Source organism: Sus scrofa, chromosome 6 (genome assembly GCF_000003025.6).
Source record: "Sus scrofa isolate TJ Tabasco breed Duroc chromosome 6, Sscrofa11.1, whole genome shotgun sequence".
Classification (NCBI taxonomy): domain Eukaryota; kingdom Metazoa; phylum Chordata; class Mammalia; order Artiodactyla; family Suidae; genus Sus; species Sus scrofa.
The window spans coordinates 53,867,036-53,881,834 of NC_010448.4; the positions used below are offsets into that span (position 1 = coordinate 53,867,036).

At 59.9% G+C, this 14,799-nt stretch overlaps 1 protein-coding gene across 3 annotated transcripts; it reads left to right on the forward strand.

Moving 5' to 3' along the window:
* On the forward strand, positions 2,440–11,821 carry CYTH2 (cytohesin 2). Of its 3 annotated transcripts, none has more exon segments than NM_001144120.1 (12): positions 2,440–2,458; positions 3,304–3,451; positions 3,550–3,616; positions 5,139–5,257; positions 6,438–6,518; positions 7,253–7,365; positions 7,473–7,621; positions 8,106–8,217; positions 10,979–11,055; positions 11,145–11,216; positions 11,316–11,470; positions 11,561–11,821. In NM_001144120.1, coding segments are annotated over 12 exon segments (1,200 nt in total). In that variant the 3' UTR covers positions 11,649–11,821.

Sequence of the window (14,799 nt, forward strand, 5' to 3'; positions counted from 1 at the left end):
AATTGAGTTTGAGCTAAGTAGAGACCTTTACCAGGATCCAGGAAACTTTGCTCTAAATCCCAGCACTGCTTCAACCGACTGTGACCTTGAGTGAATCGCTCCCCTCTCCTCTGTTGCCCCATCTGTCAAATCGGGATGTGGGAACACATAGTTCTCCAAGGGCTTTTCCACTAGGATGATTCCTTACTTGGCTGAGGGTGGGGTGGGGTTGAGGGGACTGGAGATTCCCGAGCTCTCCTGGGGCTAGAAGGCCTGGCCTTCCAAGGGCACGTGGGATGGGAGATGCTCTCTGAAGCTGGATCTGAACTTGGATGTCCGGCTGATGCGAAGGCAAGGGGGAGTGTGAGTTGCGGCTAATGGCCAGAAGCACTTCCTCTCTGCTGCAGCTGGGGGTGGGGGTGTAGGGGGAGGTACTTCTTTTTTTTTCTTTTCTTTTTAGGGCCACACGGGTGACATATGGAAGTTCCCAGGCTAAGGGTCGAATCACAGCTGCAGCTGCCAGCCTGTGCCACAGCCACAGGAACACTGGATGCAGAATGTCAGGGGAATGTATGTGTTTGGGGGAGACTGTCCCCTAGATTCAATCACTGGGAGCCCTAACAATGTGTCTCGGAGTGTGCTTCTGGGGTGTGAGTCCTTGGATCTGGCCCCTGTCCATGCCGCTATCTACCTAAGTGCCCAGGAGGCTGGGAGCCAGCTGCAAAAGGAGCCGGTGCCAGGGAGGACACGTTCCCACCCCTGTGTCCCAGAATTGAGGGCAGGCACTGTCATTGCCCATCAGCCTGTCCCAGTGCTGCATCAACCCCAGTCCCCCCTTCCGGCTTTCCCACCTCCCTTTATCCTTCTGAATCCCCACCTAATAACCGGATGGGATTAATTAGCTGGCTGCTCCCCCATCTCGGGATGGTTGGGGTAGGTATTGTGGGGCAACGGAAACAGAGGCATGAAGAGGGTGTTAAGTTGGGGGTAAAGGGACAGAAAAAGGGTTCTGCTTGGAAGGAGAGAGGGTGGGATTGGGCCTGGCGCAACCCGGGTTTCCACTCGCTGGGGAGGGCAGGCTTGAGCCACTCATAAAGGTCATTGAGGGGATTAGGAAGGTCCGTGTCTAATCTGTCAGCTTAACCAGGTCCTGGCTGGGAATCTGTCCCCACCTGCCTGGTTCAGGGACGTTGAATGAGGACCAGGCCCAGACAGCACCTCAGACCCAATTAGGGATCTGTCCATGACAGGGCCTGGGGAGCGAGGGAAGAGGCGGTTTTTGCCCAGTTTCTCCATCTGAACCAGGTCCCTGCACCCGTTTTGCCTGCAAGGAAAGGGAATGAGAGGTGGGGGAGGGGAAATGTCCTCAGATGCAGGGCTCGGAGAGGAGGGAGGAGTTTAAGAAGAACAAGACTTTGAGAGGAGGGGAAAGTGAGCTGAGCCGGGTTGGAGAGGACAGTAAGGGGGAGGAATGAAAGGTGGGAGGATGCCGAGGAAAGGGGAGTTGTCCTGGGGCGGGGGTGGTGTAGGGTGGTAAAATAAGGGGAGGAATTCGGGGGAGAGAGGGAGGAAATTGAGAGGCAGCCGGCTCTGGGAAGGCAGAGCCTACGTTTTCACTGTATCTGGCCTTCTCCTATTGTCCCATTCTCCAAGACAGGGACCAAAAAGCTAGCATTTGGAAGAAAGAATGTCTTTTGTTTCACCACTCTTTGACTATGAAGAGGCTGAGGTTGATGGGGAGGCCATGGGAAGGGGTAAGAGATCGGAGGGGCCAGTGCCCAGAGGAAGGAGGCCCAAAGAAAGGTGAGCCAAAGCCGCTCTCGGTTGCATGGCAACCACTGCGGTCAAAAGCCAGCTATGCCTGCTAGGAGATGTGACTCACAGAAACAACCAATGGTTGTGCCCCGCCCCCTGGCAACAAGCCTAATAAGGTACCGCCCCCTAGCAACGTATTGGTGGAGGCGGGGCTCAGTTGAATGGTATCCTAAATGCCCGCAGCCCTTGCGCAGGCGTATTCCTCTCTCTCTTCTCACGCAACTCCTTTCCGAGGCTTCTCATTGGCTTGCAAGCCAGCCAAGTGCTTTCTTTAGTTTCGGAGGCGGGACCCGGTCCCCTGCCAGCATTCCGATTGGCCTCGCAGACCATCTACCTCCTGCCGGACACGGCTATATCTACTCCTTGTGCGTCTATTGGCCGTGGAGGGCGATCCTTTGATATCGGAGGCGGGGCAGGCGAGAAGTCCCGCCGTAGATTGGGCGGTGTCAAAACGAGGGGCGGTCCCTACTGGCGGGGCGGTTGGGAGACGAAGGGAGAGTCTTTTCAGCGCTGAGGACTGGCGCTGAGGAGGCGGCGGTGGCTCCCGGGGCGTTTGAGCGGGCTCACCCGAGCCCGCGGGCCAACGCGGATCCAGGCCCGACCGGCGGGACCGCCCCGGACTCCCCGCGGGCCTTCCTAGCCGCCATGGAGGACGGTGTCTACGGTGAGTCGGGGAGGGGCGGGGCCGGCTGCAAGTGGATGGAGAGTTTCGCCCCGAAGGTTCCGCCGCGAACGTTCTCCCCGTAGCGCGCCTTGCTGAGCCTTTCGGCCCCGTCGTCGCCTTGCTTTTGTGGGGCCTGGGACGCGCTTCCGGCGGGGCTGGAGACTGGGGCGTTCCAGGCCATTGTTTGGGCCGAGCCTGTTTCCGGTGGCGGCGGGAGGGGGTGGGATGGAGCGGTGGAGGCGAGGCCCGGGGCGGAACCATTCCCTCTGGAGGGGCCGGGCGAGCCCAGTGCCTGCTGGGAGCGGGAAGGGGGGCTTCTGGGGGCGGTGGGGTGGGGAGAAATCTTGGGGCCTACCGAGAGCCCGCTAAGGCGGGGGCGGGGGCTTCCGATGCCCCGCCCCCTTCCTTAACTCTTGCCAGCTGTCATCAGCTTCCCCTGCCATAGTTACTTTCCATGGACCCAGGAGTCCGGACACCCAGACCCTCAGCTCCCTCGCCGAGAATGGAGGCAGAAAACCAAGGCCTCAGCCCCCTGTCAAGTAATGGACCGTAGCTCAAGCTTCCAGCCCTTTTTTGCTCCCCGCAGACCTGAGTTGAGGCTCCCAGTCCCCTTCCTCCACCCCCGGACTAAAGAGTTTGGATTCCCAGCCCTTCCATCTCTGGATTGAGGAATCTAGGCCCCCAACCCCTTCTTCCAGCAGACGGAGGAGGCTGGACCCTCATCCTCCCCGAACCTAGACGTCCTGCCCATCCCCCACCCCCACCCCTGTCCTCCCGCAGATGGCAGACATCCGGGTTTGGGGTCCCCAGAACTGACCCCCCCCACCCCCGACCCTCTTCCCCAGAGCCCCCGGACCTGACTCCCGAGGAGCGGATGGAGCTGGAGAACATCCGGCGGCGGAAGCAGGAGCTGCTGGTGGAGATCCAGCGCCTGCGGGAGGAGCTCAGCGAAGCCATGAGCGAAGTCGAGGGGCTGGAGGCCAATGAGGGCAGGTGAGGGCTGGGGCCGGGATCCTGGGGGTCAGGGGGCTTGGCTTGGGCCGGAGATGCACAGGCATTGACCCTCCATCCTGCACTCTCTGCCCCTGCAGCAAGACCTTGCAGCGGAACCGGAAGATGGCAATGGGCAGGAAGAAGTTCAACATGGACCCCAAAAAGGTGCTTGGGACCACAGGGCTGGGATCAGCCAGGAAGACAGACAGGGATTCTGGCATCTCCAGGTAGCAGAGGTGTGGTGGTGGACAGACTCGGGCCTGATCCCTGGATTCAGATATTGGCTGTCCCTCTGTCCCCTGACCTTTGCTTGTGCCTGATCCTCTGCGTGGGAGGTCCTCTTCCCCTTTTTGCTCATATTTCTGGACCCACTTCTTTTTTTTTTTTTTTTTGTTGTTGTTGTTATTGTTGCTATCTCTTGGTTCTTGGGCCGCTCCCGCGGCATATGGAGGTTCCCAGGCTAGGGGTTGAATCGGAGCTGTAGCCACCGGCCTACGCCAGAGCCACAGCAACGCGGGATCCGAGCCGCGTCTGCAACCTACACCACAGCTCACAGCAACGCCGGATCCTTAACCCACTGAGCAAGGGCAGGGACCGAACCCTCAACCTCATGGTTCCTAGTTGGATTCGTTAACCACTGCGCCACGACGGGAACTCCCTGGACCCACTTCTGATGTAATCTGGAGTCCCCAGGAGGAACTCAGTTGAGTCTGGTAGGGAACGTGGACAGGGACATGAGCAAAGGAGGGTTGACAGGTGCCATAACAGAGAGAGAGGTACCAGGGCCATGGATGTTCAGAGCAGGAAGCCTGGTGGCATCAAAGAGGGCTTCCCTGAGGAGGGGGTATTCAGGTCAGGTTTGAAGGATGAATTAGTGTTCCCCGAATGGAAGAAAAATGTTTGTTCATTCATTCTTTCATTTTACGCCCATTTTCTGAGGCCTGCCTGGGGCCCGTCCCTCTGCTAGGCAAGGCCGGGGACCCAGAGAAGACTTTGACCCTGTCTTGCCCTCCAGGAGCCCCTAGACCTGGATACACAATCCAGAGTGAGGTGTAGCCACAGTGGGGATCCTCGTGGCATCAGGAGAGCCAGAAAAAGCCCTAGTCTGGCCTGAGGCCTGGCCCTCACAGCACTTGACTACTAATGGTTTTCCACTTTATTCCTTTTTTCTTTTTTTTTTTTTTTTCCTTTCCATTTTTGGCTGCCCTGGGACATGTGGCCAGGGATCAGATCCAGGCCGCTCTTGTAACCAGTGCTGCAGCTGCAGCAGTGCCGGATCGTTTAACCCACAGTGCCAGGCTGGGGAATCAAACCTGTGTCCTGGTGCTGCAGAAATGCTGCTAATCCTGTTGTGCCACAGCAGGAACTCCCACTTTATTCTGCTTGCCTGAAGTAGTTGTAGTTTGTTCAGTCAACCAGCAAACATTTTTGGAGCTCCTGTTTCTTGCCAGACCCTGCTGGGCTGGGGGGAGTTGGGGAGGGCGGGGCTGGCATTAACCAGGCAAAGGCTATGACGTGGGAGGGATGATGCTAAGTACGGACCTGGGCAAAGCTTGGAAATGAAACTCGGCCCTGCTCTGTTGGGCATGGGGGGTGGGTTCGGAGGCTGAGGGTTCTGAGACTTTGGTGGGAAGTGGCCTGCCCAGCACGCCGGCCCTGAGACCCAGCCCCCACCCCCGCCCACCAGGGGATCCAGTTCCTGGTGGAGGATGAACTTCTACAGAACACCCCCGAGGAGATCGCCCGCTTCCTGTACAAGGGCGAAGGCCTGAACAAGACGGCCATCGGGGACTACCTGGGGGAGAGGTGAGCCCCCACCCCACCCCTACCGCTCGCACCCAGCTCCTGCCCTCGGACTGCCAGCGCCTCCCGAGGAGAGGCCCAGCCGGCTGGACTGGCAAAAGGAACTGACACGGGTCTGGGGGAGCCAGAGACCTTCTGGGGAGCCTGGGGACCATCTGCGAGCATCTAGGGGGCTTGGGGACCTTTGTGGACATCTGGGCCGCGTGGGGGACCATCCATTTATGTCGGGAGACAGTTGAGAACACCTGCAAGTGTTGCGGGAGCGTGCGAAGCACGTGTAGACCGCAGGCGTGCACGGGAACCATGTGGACAGCTGGGAAGCGTGGGGGCTGCCGGTGGATATCTGGGGAACATGGGGGCCCCGTGGACGTCCGTGAGCGTGAGGGCCATGTGGCCCTCCAGGGTGTGTGTGGGGCACCTAGAAGTGTAGAGTATGTGAGACGTCGGCAGGAGTGGATGGCTGTCTGGGGTTCCCAGGGGTTTACGGATACCTGGGCACGTGGGGACCATCATGGATGTTGGGATACGGCACCTGTCTGGACACCCAGGGTGTCTGGGGACCTTCTGTGAGGCTCTGGGGGGTGGAGACCGCCTGAACAGCTGCGGTGCCCAGGACCATCCGTCGGTGTCTGGGATCACAGGGATTGTGCAGACCTCTAGGGGGTGTGGAACCTTCTGGATATCTGCGGTGAAGAGACTGGGGACCTCGGGGGTGCCTGGGGACGGTCTGGACACCTAGGGGATGCGGGGGTCATCTCTGCCTGCCCCGGGATTGTCCATGATCTGAGGGCGTGTGTGGAGACGGTTGGATGTCTGGTATCACGGGGGTCATTTGGTGAGCCTCTCGGGTGCACAGGGACTGGCCGTGGATGTCTGCAGGCTGGGGCACTGGCTCTGGGCATCTGTGGAGGCTGGCGGAGCATGTGTTTGCTGCGTTTCTCCCAGCTGTGCAGAATTCCAGCCACAGCAGGGTTCTTGCGGCAGGCGGTCCCCCCAGGAGCGTTCGGAGTATCCCTGCCCAGGTGCCAGGCCTGTGGGGGGGCCCGGCCGGAACTTTCACTGCCTGCAGGGGCAGCCGCTGTGCGGAAGAGGGGGCACAGCCTCCCGGTGCTTTGCCTCTTGTCCACTCCCACCCACCCCTGGAGACTCCCTCCTGTGCGTGACTTTGTCCCTGTCTTCCCAGGGAAGAGTTGAACCTGGCAGTGCTCCATGCCTTTGTGGATCTGCACGAGTTCACCGACCTCAATCTGGTGCAGGCCCTCAGGTGAGGAGGGCAGGGTTGGAAGGGCAGGAAGGTCCCTGTTGGCTTGCTCTACAAGCAATGACCCCTACTCAAAACAAAAATGGCCACGAAAAGTAGGGAATGGATTGCCTCACGTGACTCCAGAGTCCACGGTAGGGCCTCCTTCAGGCATAGCTGTATCCAGGTGTTCAGAAGATGATGAAGGGGAGTTCCCGTCGTGGCGCAGTGGTTAACGAATCCAACTAGGAACCATGAGGTTGCGGGTTCGGTCCCTGCCCTTGCTCAATGGGTTAACAATCCAGCGTTGCCGTGAGCTGTGGTGTAGGTTGCAGACGCAGCTCGGATCCCGCGTTGCTGTGGCTCTGACGTAGGCCGGTGGCTACAGCTCCGATTCGACCCCTAGCCTGGGAACCTCCATATGCCGCGGGAGCGGCCCGAAGAAATAACAAAAAAACCAAAAAAAAAAAAAAAAAAAAAGATGATGAAGGGCAACTTGTCATCCTCTCTCTCGCTTGTTTTTGCCACAGAGTGGGCATTGCTTTCTGCCGACCCTCCTCCACATGGTAGCAGAAGCCCCTGTCAGCCATCAGACCTGTTGAACAACCTTGGTAGAAAGAAAGAGGCTGTCACTATGTAAATCCCCCCAAAGTTTCATGGCCAATACTCAGCGGTCAGGTCTACCCCACGTATGGAGCCCTCCTTGGCCAGTTCCTGTCCCAGGGACTGCATCCATACCCAGCTCCTCTCTGACGCAGGCAATTTCTCTGGAGCTTCCGCCTCCCTGGAGAGGCCCAGAAGATCGACCGCATGATGGAAGCCTTTGCCCAGCGCTACTGCCTGTGCAACCCCGGGGTTTTCCAGTCCACAGGTGGGGGCCCCGGCACCCGGGTCCTGGGGAGGAGGGAGCTGGGGGCTTGACCCCTTGGGTCCCGGGGGCCCACAGGCCCGCGTCACCTCCTCCCGCCTCTGGTGCAGACACGTGCTACGTGCTGTCCTTCGCTGTGATCATGCTGAACACCAGCCTCCACAACCCCAACGTCCGGGACAAGCCGGGCCTGGAGCGCTTCGTGGCCATGAACCGGGGCATCAACGAGGGCGGGGACCTGCCCGAGGAGCTGCTCAGGGTCAGGTCGCCCTCCCGTCCCCCAGCCCCCAGCCCTGTCCCTCTTCCTGCCCGGCCTCCTGCCAGGAACACCATCGCCCGCGGATGGTGTGTGTGTGTGTGTGTGCTCACGCCCGCTTGGTCGCCGCTTCTCTTTCCTTCCGTCTGGCTGCCCGTCTTCGTCTCTCTGTTTCCTGTTTCTGTCGCTCATGGGCCTGCTGGCTCTTTTTGGTGGCCCGGTCTGTCCCTGTGTCGCCGTCCTTGTCTCTCAGCACTCAGCAGCTCCTGCTGTGTCTGTCTCAGCATCTCTCTCTCCTCCTCGGAGCTCCCTCCAGTCTTCCGTCTTCTGCTTCCCTTTCATCCCCGGGCTCCTCTCCTGCTCCCTTTGGGGCTCTCCCACCCCAGGTCTCAGTGGTGCCCGGGCTGTTGGAGCCCCCACCCCCTGCCAGGTAGCCCCGGGCTGGTCCCCGGAGCCTGGAGTCACTGACTGCTCCTTGGCCTCTCAGAACCTCTACGACAGCATCCGAAATGAGCCGTTCAAGATTCCCGAGGACGACGGCAACGACCTGACTCACACCTTCTTCAACCCGGACCGGGAGGGCTGGCTCCTCAAGCTGGGTACGTCCCCTCCTGACTCTGCCTCTGCAGGGCGGGAGGCTGCTGGGCCCCGGGCTCTGGACTCAGCTTTCGCACCTGCCCACTGTGTGACCTTAGGCCAGTGATTTGACCTCTCTGAACCTCCAGTCTCCACACCCAAAAAGACGATCAGGCCTGCCGGGCACACGTTCAGGGCCCACTAACCCCTTCTGGCTGCCCGCCTATCCTTCAGGAAGCCCTCCCCTAGGCCAGGCCCTGTTCCAGCCCTGAGGGCACAGTCGAGATGCCAGCAGCATGGTCCCCCTCTGGAGGAGGGTTCGCTCACGATGCTCTCAGGGAGCAGAAAACAACCCAAGGGGCCAAGGCACCCAGGCGCCTCTTGGCTCACTTGGCGGGGAATCAGGTTCCAGGCTAGACCCACTGGGAGACCATCGAGTCTGCCCTCACCGTCTGCTGCCTCCTCATCAGCCCAGCAGCAAGGTGGCTGCTCCAGAGGTAGTGTACCTGCCCAGAACACGGCCCAGGAGTTGTCACCTTAGCTCAGCAGAAACAAATCTGACTGGTATCCATGAGGTTGCGTGTTTGATCCCTGACCTTGCTCAGTGGGTTAAGGATCCAGTGTTGCCATGAGCTGTGTGTGTAGGTCACAGACGAGGCTCAGATCTGGTGTTGCCGTGGCTGTGGTGTAGGCTGGCAGCTACACCTCCGATTAGATCCCTAGCTTGGGAACCTCCATATGCTGCAGGTTCGGCCTTAAGAAAAAAAAAAAAAAAAAAAAAGGCAGAACATTACCCACAGGAGGCAGAAAAGAGCCTGCAGAGGGAGGAAACCTGGGCAGCCTGCCCCCTGGACCTCTCAGCTGGCTGGATTGGTTCCTGGTGGGAAGGGGACTGCCCTGGCTGGCTCAGATGAACCCAGAACACCAGAATGGGGCAGATGGGGCGGGGGTCCATCCACCTTTAGAGAACGGGGCATCAGCAAGTTCAAGGTCACTTAGCAGAGGTCCTGTAGGTGCAGTTGTCTGAGGATTGGAGTGACTCTTAACCCTCGGCTGCCTGGAGATTCCCCCTGGGAGCTCTGAAAACCGCAGTAACCAGGTCACAGACCCGTGAAGTCAGGCTTCTGTGCAGGACAGGCCATCCGTCATGTCCAAAGCTCCCCAGGGGTTCCAGTGCTGGCCAAGGTTGAGAGCTGCTGGCTCGGAGCTGTGTCTGGTAATAGTTGGTCCCGCTGGGTTTTTAATAGGGAAGCGGAGAACAGCTGTTTCAGGGAGGCAGAGACTCTGGTGAGGAATTACCATCCAGTGCAGGCAGTGGAGACTGTGAGCCTGGACAGTGAGGGGGTGGAGCGGGGGGGGGGAGCAGAGGAAGCTTCCAGCCCCAAGCAGGGGATCAAAGCAGGGCTTTGCTCCCTTCAGGTCTCACCACCCACCCCTTTCAGCACCCTCTTCCCCCCAGCTGTGCTCTCAGATTGAGGAATCCCTTCTCTGGCAACGGGGGCATAAAGAATGCCAGTCACTCTTCCCAGGCCCCATGCTGGCTGATGATCTATCTGCATCAGCTCCAGAGAGGCTCACGGGTCCGAGGGGTCTGGGGCCAGTTTCGATTCTTCAAGGAAGGCCAAGTGGCGCCCCTGGTGGCGAGGGGGTGGAAAGAAAAGCAGGAGGGGCTGGTTCCCCTCCAGACCGCTCCTGTCAGCAGGAATCCTTCCCATTTCTTAGATGAGGAAATCGCAGCTCGGCCACTGTCCAGCGGCCCGCAGGGCAGAGGTGGCCTTAGATCCAGATCTCTGGCCAGGTCATCACAAGGTCATTAAAAAAAAAAAAAGCACCTCTTAAAACACTGAAATAGGAAAGGGACTCGGTGGTGGTGGTCATACCCACAAAGACGGTTAGTCAAAGTCGTTATTGCTGCTGTTTAATCCTTTGGGGACCACACGGAGCCCAGAAGCAGGTCACTTTGAAGCAGGAAGGTATGGCCTGGAGTGTGTCTCCACATTGGAGTCCAGAGAGGGCAAGTAGCTGTCCTAAGGTCACACAGCTGGTTTGTACTCCCCTGAATGTGAGTCCCCCACACCCACCCTGACCCAAGGACTGGGGAGTTTTGTCTTCAGCTTTGTGGGGATGACCTCCGGGTCGAGACCTCTTCACCTTGGCAGTGGAGGACCCCCCCCTTGGCCTCGGATGCATCCTGGGGATTAAGCCGATTGGCCTCAGTGCGGCTCCGGATCCTTGGCCTTCCTGGGAGGGAGGGGTCCGGCAGGGGTCCCCCCTCATGTGGATGTAACTGGTTTTCTTCCCTCTCTCTCCCTCCCTCCCTGCCTCCCTCCCTGCCTGTCTCTCTGCTGTTCCTGTCTCTCTCTGGGCCACCCCCTGCGCACCCCTTCCCTCGCCCACCCTGCGGCTCGCGGGGCACCCCCTTCCTCCGCCTTCCCTTCTCGCCTGGTCCTGCCTGCTTTCTCGCTGTCTGCCCCAGGAGGTAGGTACAAGGCCTGTCCCCGGCAGGACACAAGGGGAGGGGGCTGCCCATGTGAGGGGGGCTGGAGGCTCGGACTCCCGGGCCCCGGGTGGACGGACAGCCTTAGAGAGTGTAGAGGCCCACGCTGGGAGTGGGCCGGTTCCCCGGGGTCCCCCAACACGACACGCCTGTCCCTGCTTGTCTGTCTTCCCACGCTCTGTCCTAGGCCACCTTCCCGCTCGGCTCTGTCTCTCCCGCCCTCCCCGCCCTCCCAGAGGCCCCGTCCCCCCGTTGAGCCCAGGCCCCCTCCCCCCCTTCCCTTCCAGGGGGCCGGGTGAAGACGTGGAAGCGCCGCTGGTTTATCCTCACTGACAACTGCCTCTACTACTTTGAATACACTACGGTGAGGGCGGGGCCGGGGGCGGGGCCGGGGCGGGGCTTCCGGGGAGGCTCGGGAGGGAGGTCTGAGTCTGCTCACCCTCGTTGGGTCAGGACAAAGAGCCCCGAGGCATCATCCCGCTGGAGAATCTGAGCATCCGCGAAGTGGACGACCCCCGGAAACCAGTAAGACCCTCCCTGTCCCCGTCCCGCCGCCGCGGGGGAGCACCTCAGGCCCCAGGGCCGGCTCTTCCCCGCTGCCCTGCCTCTCCCGTGTCTCCCCAGAACTGCTTCGAGCTGTACATCCCCAACAACAAGGGGCAGCTAATCAAAGCCTGCAAGACGGAGGCAGATGGCCGGGTGGTCGAGGGCAACCACATGGTGTACCGGATCTCTGCCCCCACGCAGGAGGAGAAGGACGAGTGGATCAAGTCCATCCAGTGAGCCTGGGCCCCCAGAGACCTTGGGAGGGTTGGGGGGCTGCGCCCCGACGCCTCAGCCCTCACCCTGGGATCCCGCCCCTTCCCCAGGGCCGCCGTGAGCGTGGACCCCTTCTATGAGATGTTGGCAGCAAGGAAGAAGCGGATTTCTGTCAAGAAGAAGCAGGAGCAGCCCTGACCCCCTGCCCCCAACTCCATTATTTATTACGGAGCTGCCCCGCCCGGGTGGCCGGACCCCTGGGCCCCGGGGCTGCGGATCCTGGTTCCCCGTTTGGAAGATCCATCATCTCTAGCTCCTCTCTCGTTATTTGTAATTAACACGCCATTGGTAATATTAATTATTTAACCACTCGTGGCCTGCGGACCACCTCATTTCTCGGGGTTGATGGGGCTAAGGTGCTTGGCGGAGCTGGCCCGGCAGCTTTCATCTGTGCCCGGGGCCAGGAACGCTGATGGTTCGGTGGCTCTCACAGCAGGTGGGGAGAGGGTGCTGTGTAGCCCCACGGGGCCTCTCCAACCCCAGGATGGCTGGGTTTTGGTTGCGCGCTTAGCCTGCGGAGGTGGAGCGAAGACAGAAGTTGAACGTGGCTGGAGTGAGCGTGGAGTTAGAACCGCTGGGTGCTGAGCCCGCAGGTACGCTGGGCCGGGCGGGGGGACGAGGTCTGACGCTCATTCTCGGTGGCTCTTCAGAGCAAGGAGCCAGGCCGATGCGGTCCCACTGCTGCTCTCGCGGGCTTGTGGTCTTTGAGGAACGACGCGTGGTATCTGGTGGGCTGGGCTCGTGCTTTGGGGGAAACCAGAGCTGGAGGATTTCCAAAGAGGAGCTGCTCTGGGAGGTTGTGGGGAGGGTGAATCTGGAAAAAAGAAGAGAGAAGGCCTGGGGATTGGGGAAGGCTTGCTCGGAGGGCTGGGCAGGCGGTCAGCGGTGTCAGAAAGGGGTTGGGGCCAGTACAGACGTGGCAGGACTTTGGGGCCAGAAGGGCAGGGCTCTAGGCCAGTTGAACCCCATTTCTCAGGCACTAGAGGACCCTCCTTCGGAGGCCATTTTACAGCGGGCAGGGAGAGCGCTGAGAACCTGCGTTTTTCTACCATCTCCTTTCCCAGGAATCTGACAGCCTCCAGAAGTGTGAGGACTGCCTCCTTGGAGGGTAGGGTCCCCTGAGCCCCAGGTCCAGGCCTGTCCCCCGTTGCCTTCCAGTTTGGGGTATGCATGGTATCCCCAAAGAACAAAAGCACATGATCTTGAGAGGGGTGTTGGGAGACCCTGCGTCTCCCTCCTTCGTCCAGGTCTGCAGGTGAGGAGGCTTTGGTACAAGAAACCACAACTCCAGGCAGGCCCTGGACCAAGAAGCTGCTGGAAGGGAAGCTGTGGCGCCAGGGCATCCAGAACTGCAGTTACTCCCCGTGCTCTGTCCTCTGTTCCTGAGGGGTCGAACCCCTACTGTCAAGTGCTCCCAGTGGGGTGTGGAGGATCCCGAAAGGCCTGGATCTTAGCCTTGCCTCCTGGCCACAGACATCCGGGGCAAAGGCCCCTTAGCGCTGTAACAACACTGCCACCCTTGAAGGTGGGGTCTCCCACCCCTAGATTGCTGGACTACAATTCCCAGCAAGCTATGTGGTGCTGGCCGCCTCACTGTCAGGAGAGCCATTCTGAAGACCTCCTGGGAGATGTAGTTTCTCAGGACTCCGCTGTCAGGTTTTCCTTAGCCTGATTCTCCCCAGGTTGGGAACCGAGGCTCTGACCACCTCAGCCCCAGGTGCTGATGGGAAGTGGAGTTCCCAACTCCCAGTGGTTCCTCAGAAATGGAGTCATTGACTCAAGAAAGTCATGGGAAATGAGATCCCTAGGTCGGGAGAGGGTCTCAGCCTGTTTTGCTCCCTTCTATGGAGTGACCCGTAGGTGCTGAACTGTGGGTACTGTGTGCGGGGAGGTACCTGGCTCGATGGAGATGCCCGGAAGAGCATCCCAGGCAGAGGGAACAGCGCGTGCAGAGGCAGGAAGAGGCAGGTTGTTTTGGCATAACTGACATCCCCAGTATGGGGGGGATGGGGGCGATGGGGAAGGAAGGGGACGCCTGGGCCTGATCATTCGGGGCGTGGACAGCCAGGTTAGGACTTTGAATGCATCCTTAGCTGACAGGAAGGCATCCAAGGAAGGGCAGGAAGCAGGAGAGTGATGTGTTGGGGTTGACGTGGTAGGAAGGGCCTCCGGCTGCTGCAGGAGGTAATTTGGGGGGACGCGGGAGTGGCAGCAGGGAGATAAGTTAGGAGGCTGTGCCGTCATCCTGGCCTGAGAGGGTGTGGTTCTGAAGGTGGAGAGACCGGGGCCCGCGTGAGTCACTGTGGCAGAGGAGCCGGCAGGACTTGCTGAGGGCTGGGTCCGCTCTGGGCCTCTGGCTTGAGCCGCTGATGAAGGGCAGTGTCACGGACTGAGAGGGCCAAGGAGGAGATTTAGGGGGCAGACCCGTGGTTCCACTTGGGCCAAAGTGGGCTAGAAATGCCAGTGGAACATTCAGATCAGACCCCAGTCACCTCAGACGTGCGCTTCAGTTTTGGCCCCAGTCTGTCTTCTCCCAAGGGTGGAGAACTCTGGCGCCCAGCTCCCTCCTCTCCCAGGACCCCAGACTCCCAACCCCCATGTTCCAGGTTGAGCTGTGTCCCTGCAAATCCATATACTGAAGTTCTAACCCCTCGTACCTCAGAATGTGATCTTGTTTCAAAATAGGACCGTTGCAGATGGCATTAGTAGGGGTGAGGTCATGCACACAGGCCCTAATCCCCTTTGCCTGGTGTCCTGCTACAAAGGGACATTCAGGGCACAGAGGCATGCATGCAGGGATGAACCACGAGACGATGAAGGCAGAGACGGTGGCGATGCTTCTGTAAGCCCGGGAACACCAAAGATCGCCCGAAACCGCTGGAAGCTACGAGACAGGCCTGGAACAGATCCTCCCTCGCGGAGGAGCCCAGCCTGCCAACGCCATGACCTTGAGCATCCAGCCTCCAGAACTGGGAGACAATAAATGCCTGTGGTTGAAGCTCCCCAACTTGTGGGACTTTTGTTAGAGCAGCCCTAGCAAACTAATACCCCCCTCCTCCCTCAGACCCGGGAGCCTGGGCTCTCCCCGCCTCACCTGACCGGGTTCCATGCAGCACCCACCCTGGGCAGTGGTGGGTTTAGTTCCAAAACCGCCAAGCCTACCAGCAGGGGTGGCCAAGGAAAGAGGCAAAACCTAATCCTCTCACTCTCCCCTTCTCTGCCCCTGACCACGTACCCGTGACCCTGATGCCCTCGGCACCCCAACTCCTAAGTCCCAGCTGGGTTCCCA

What these genes read in the sequence shown, in the direction of transcription:
- CYTH2 (XM_005664661.3), top strand. Translation starts at nt 2,913, where the DNA reads ATGGACCCAGGAGTCCGGACACCCAGACCCTCAGCTCCCTCGCCGAGA. An exon ending in AGGCCTCAGCCCCCTGTCAA is followed by an intron (nt 2,998 to 3,303) that starts GTAATGGACCGT and finishes CCTCTTCCCCAG; the next exon opens with AGCCCCCGGACCTGACTCCC. An exon ending in GGGGACTACCTGGGGGAGAG is followed by an intron (nt 5,258 to 6,437) that starts GTGAGCCCCCAC and finishes CTGTCTTCCCAG; the next exon opens with GGAAGAGTTGAACCTGGCAG.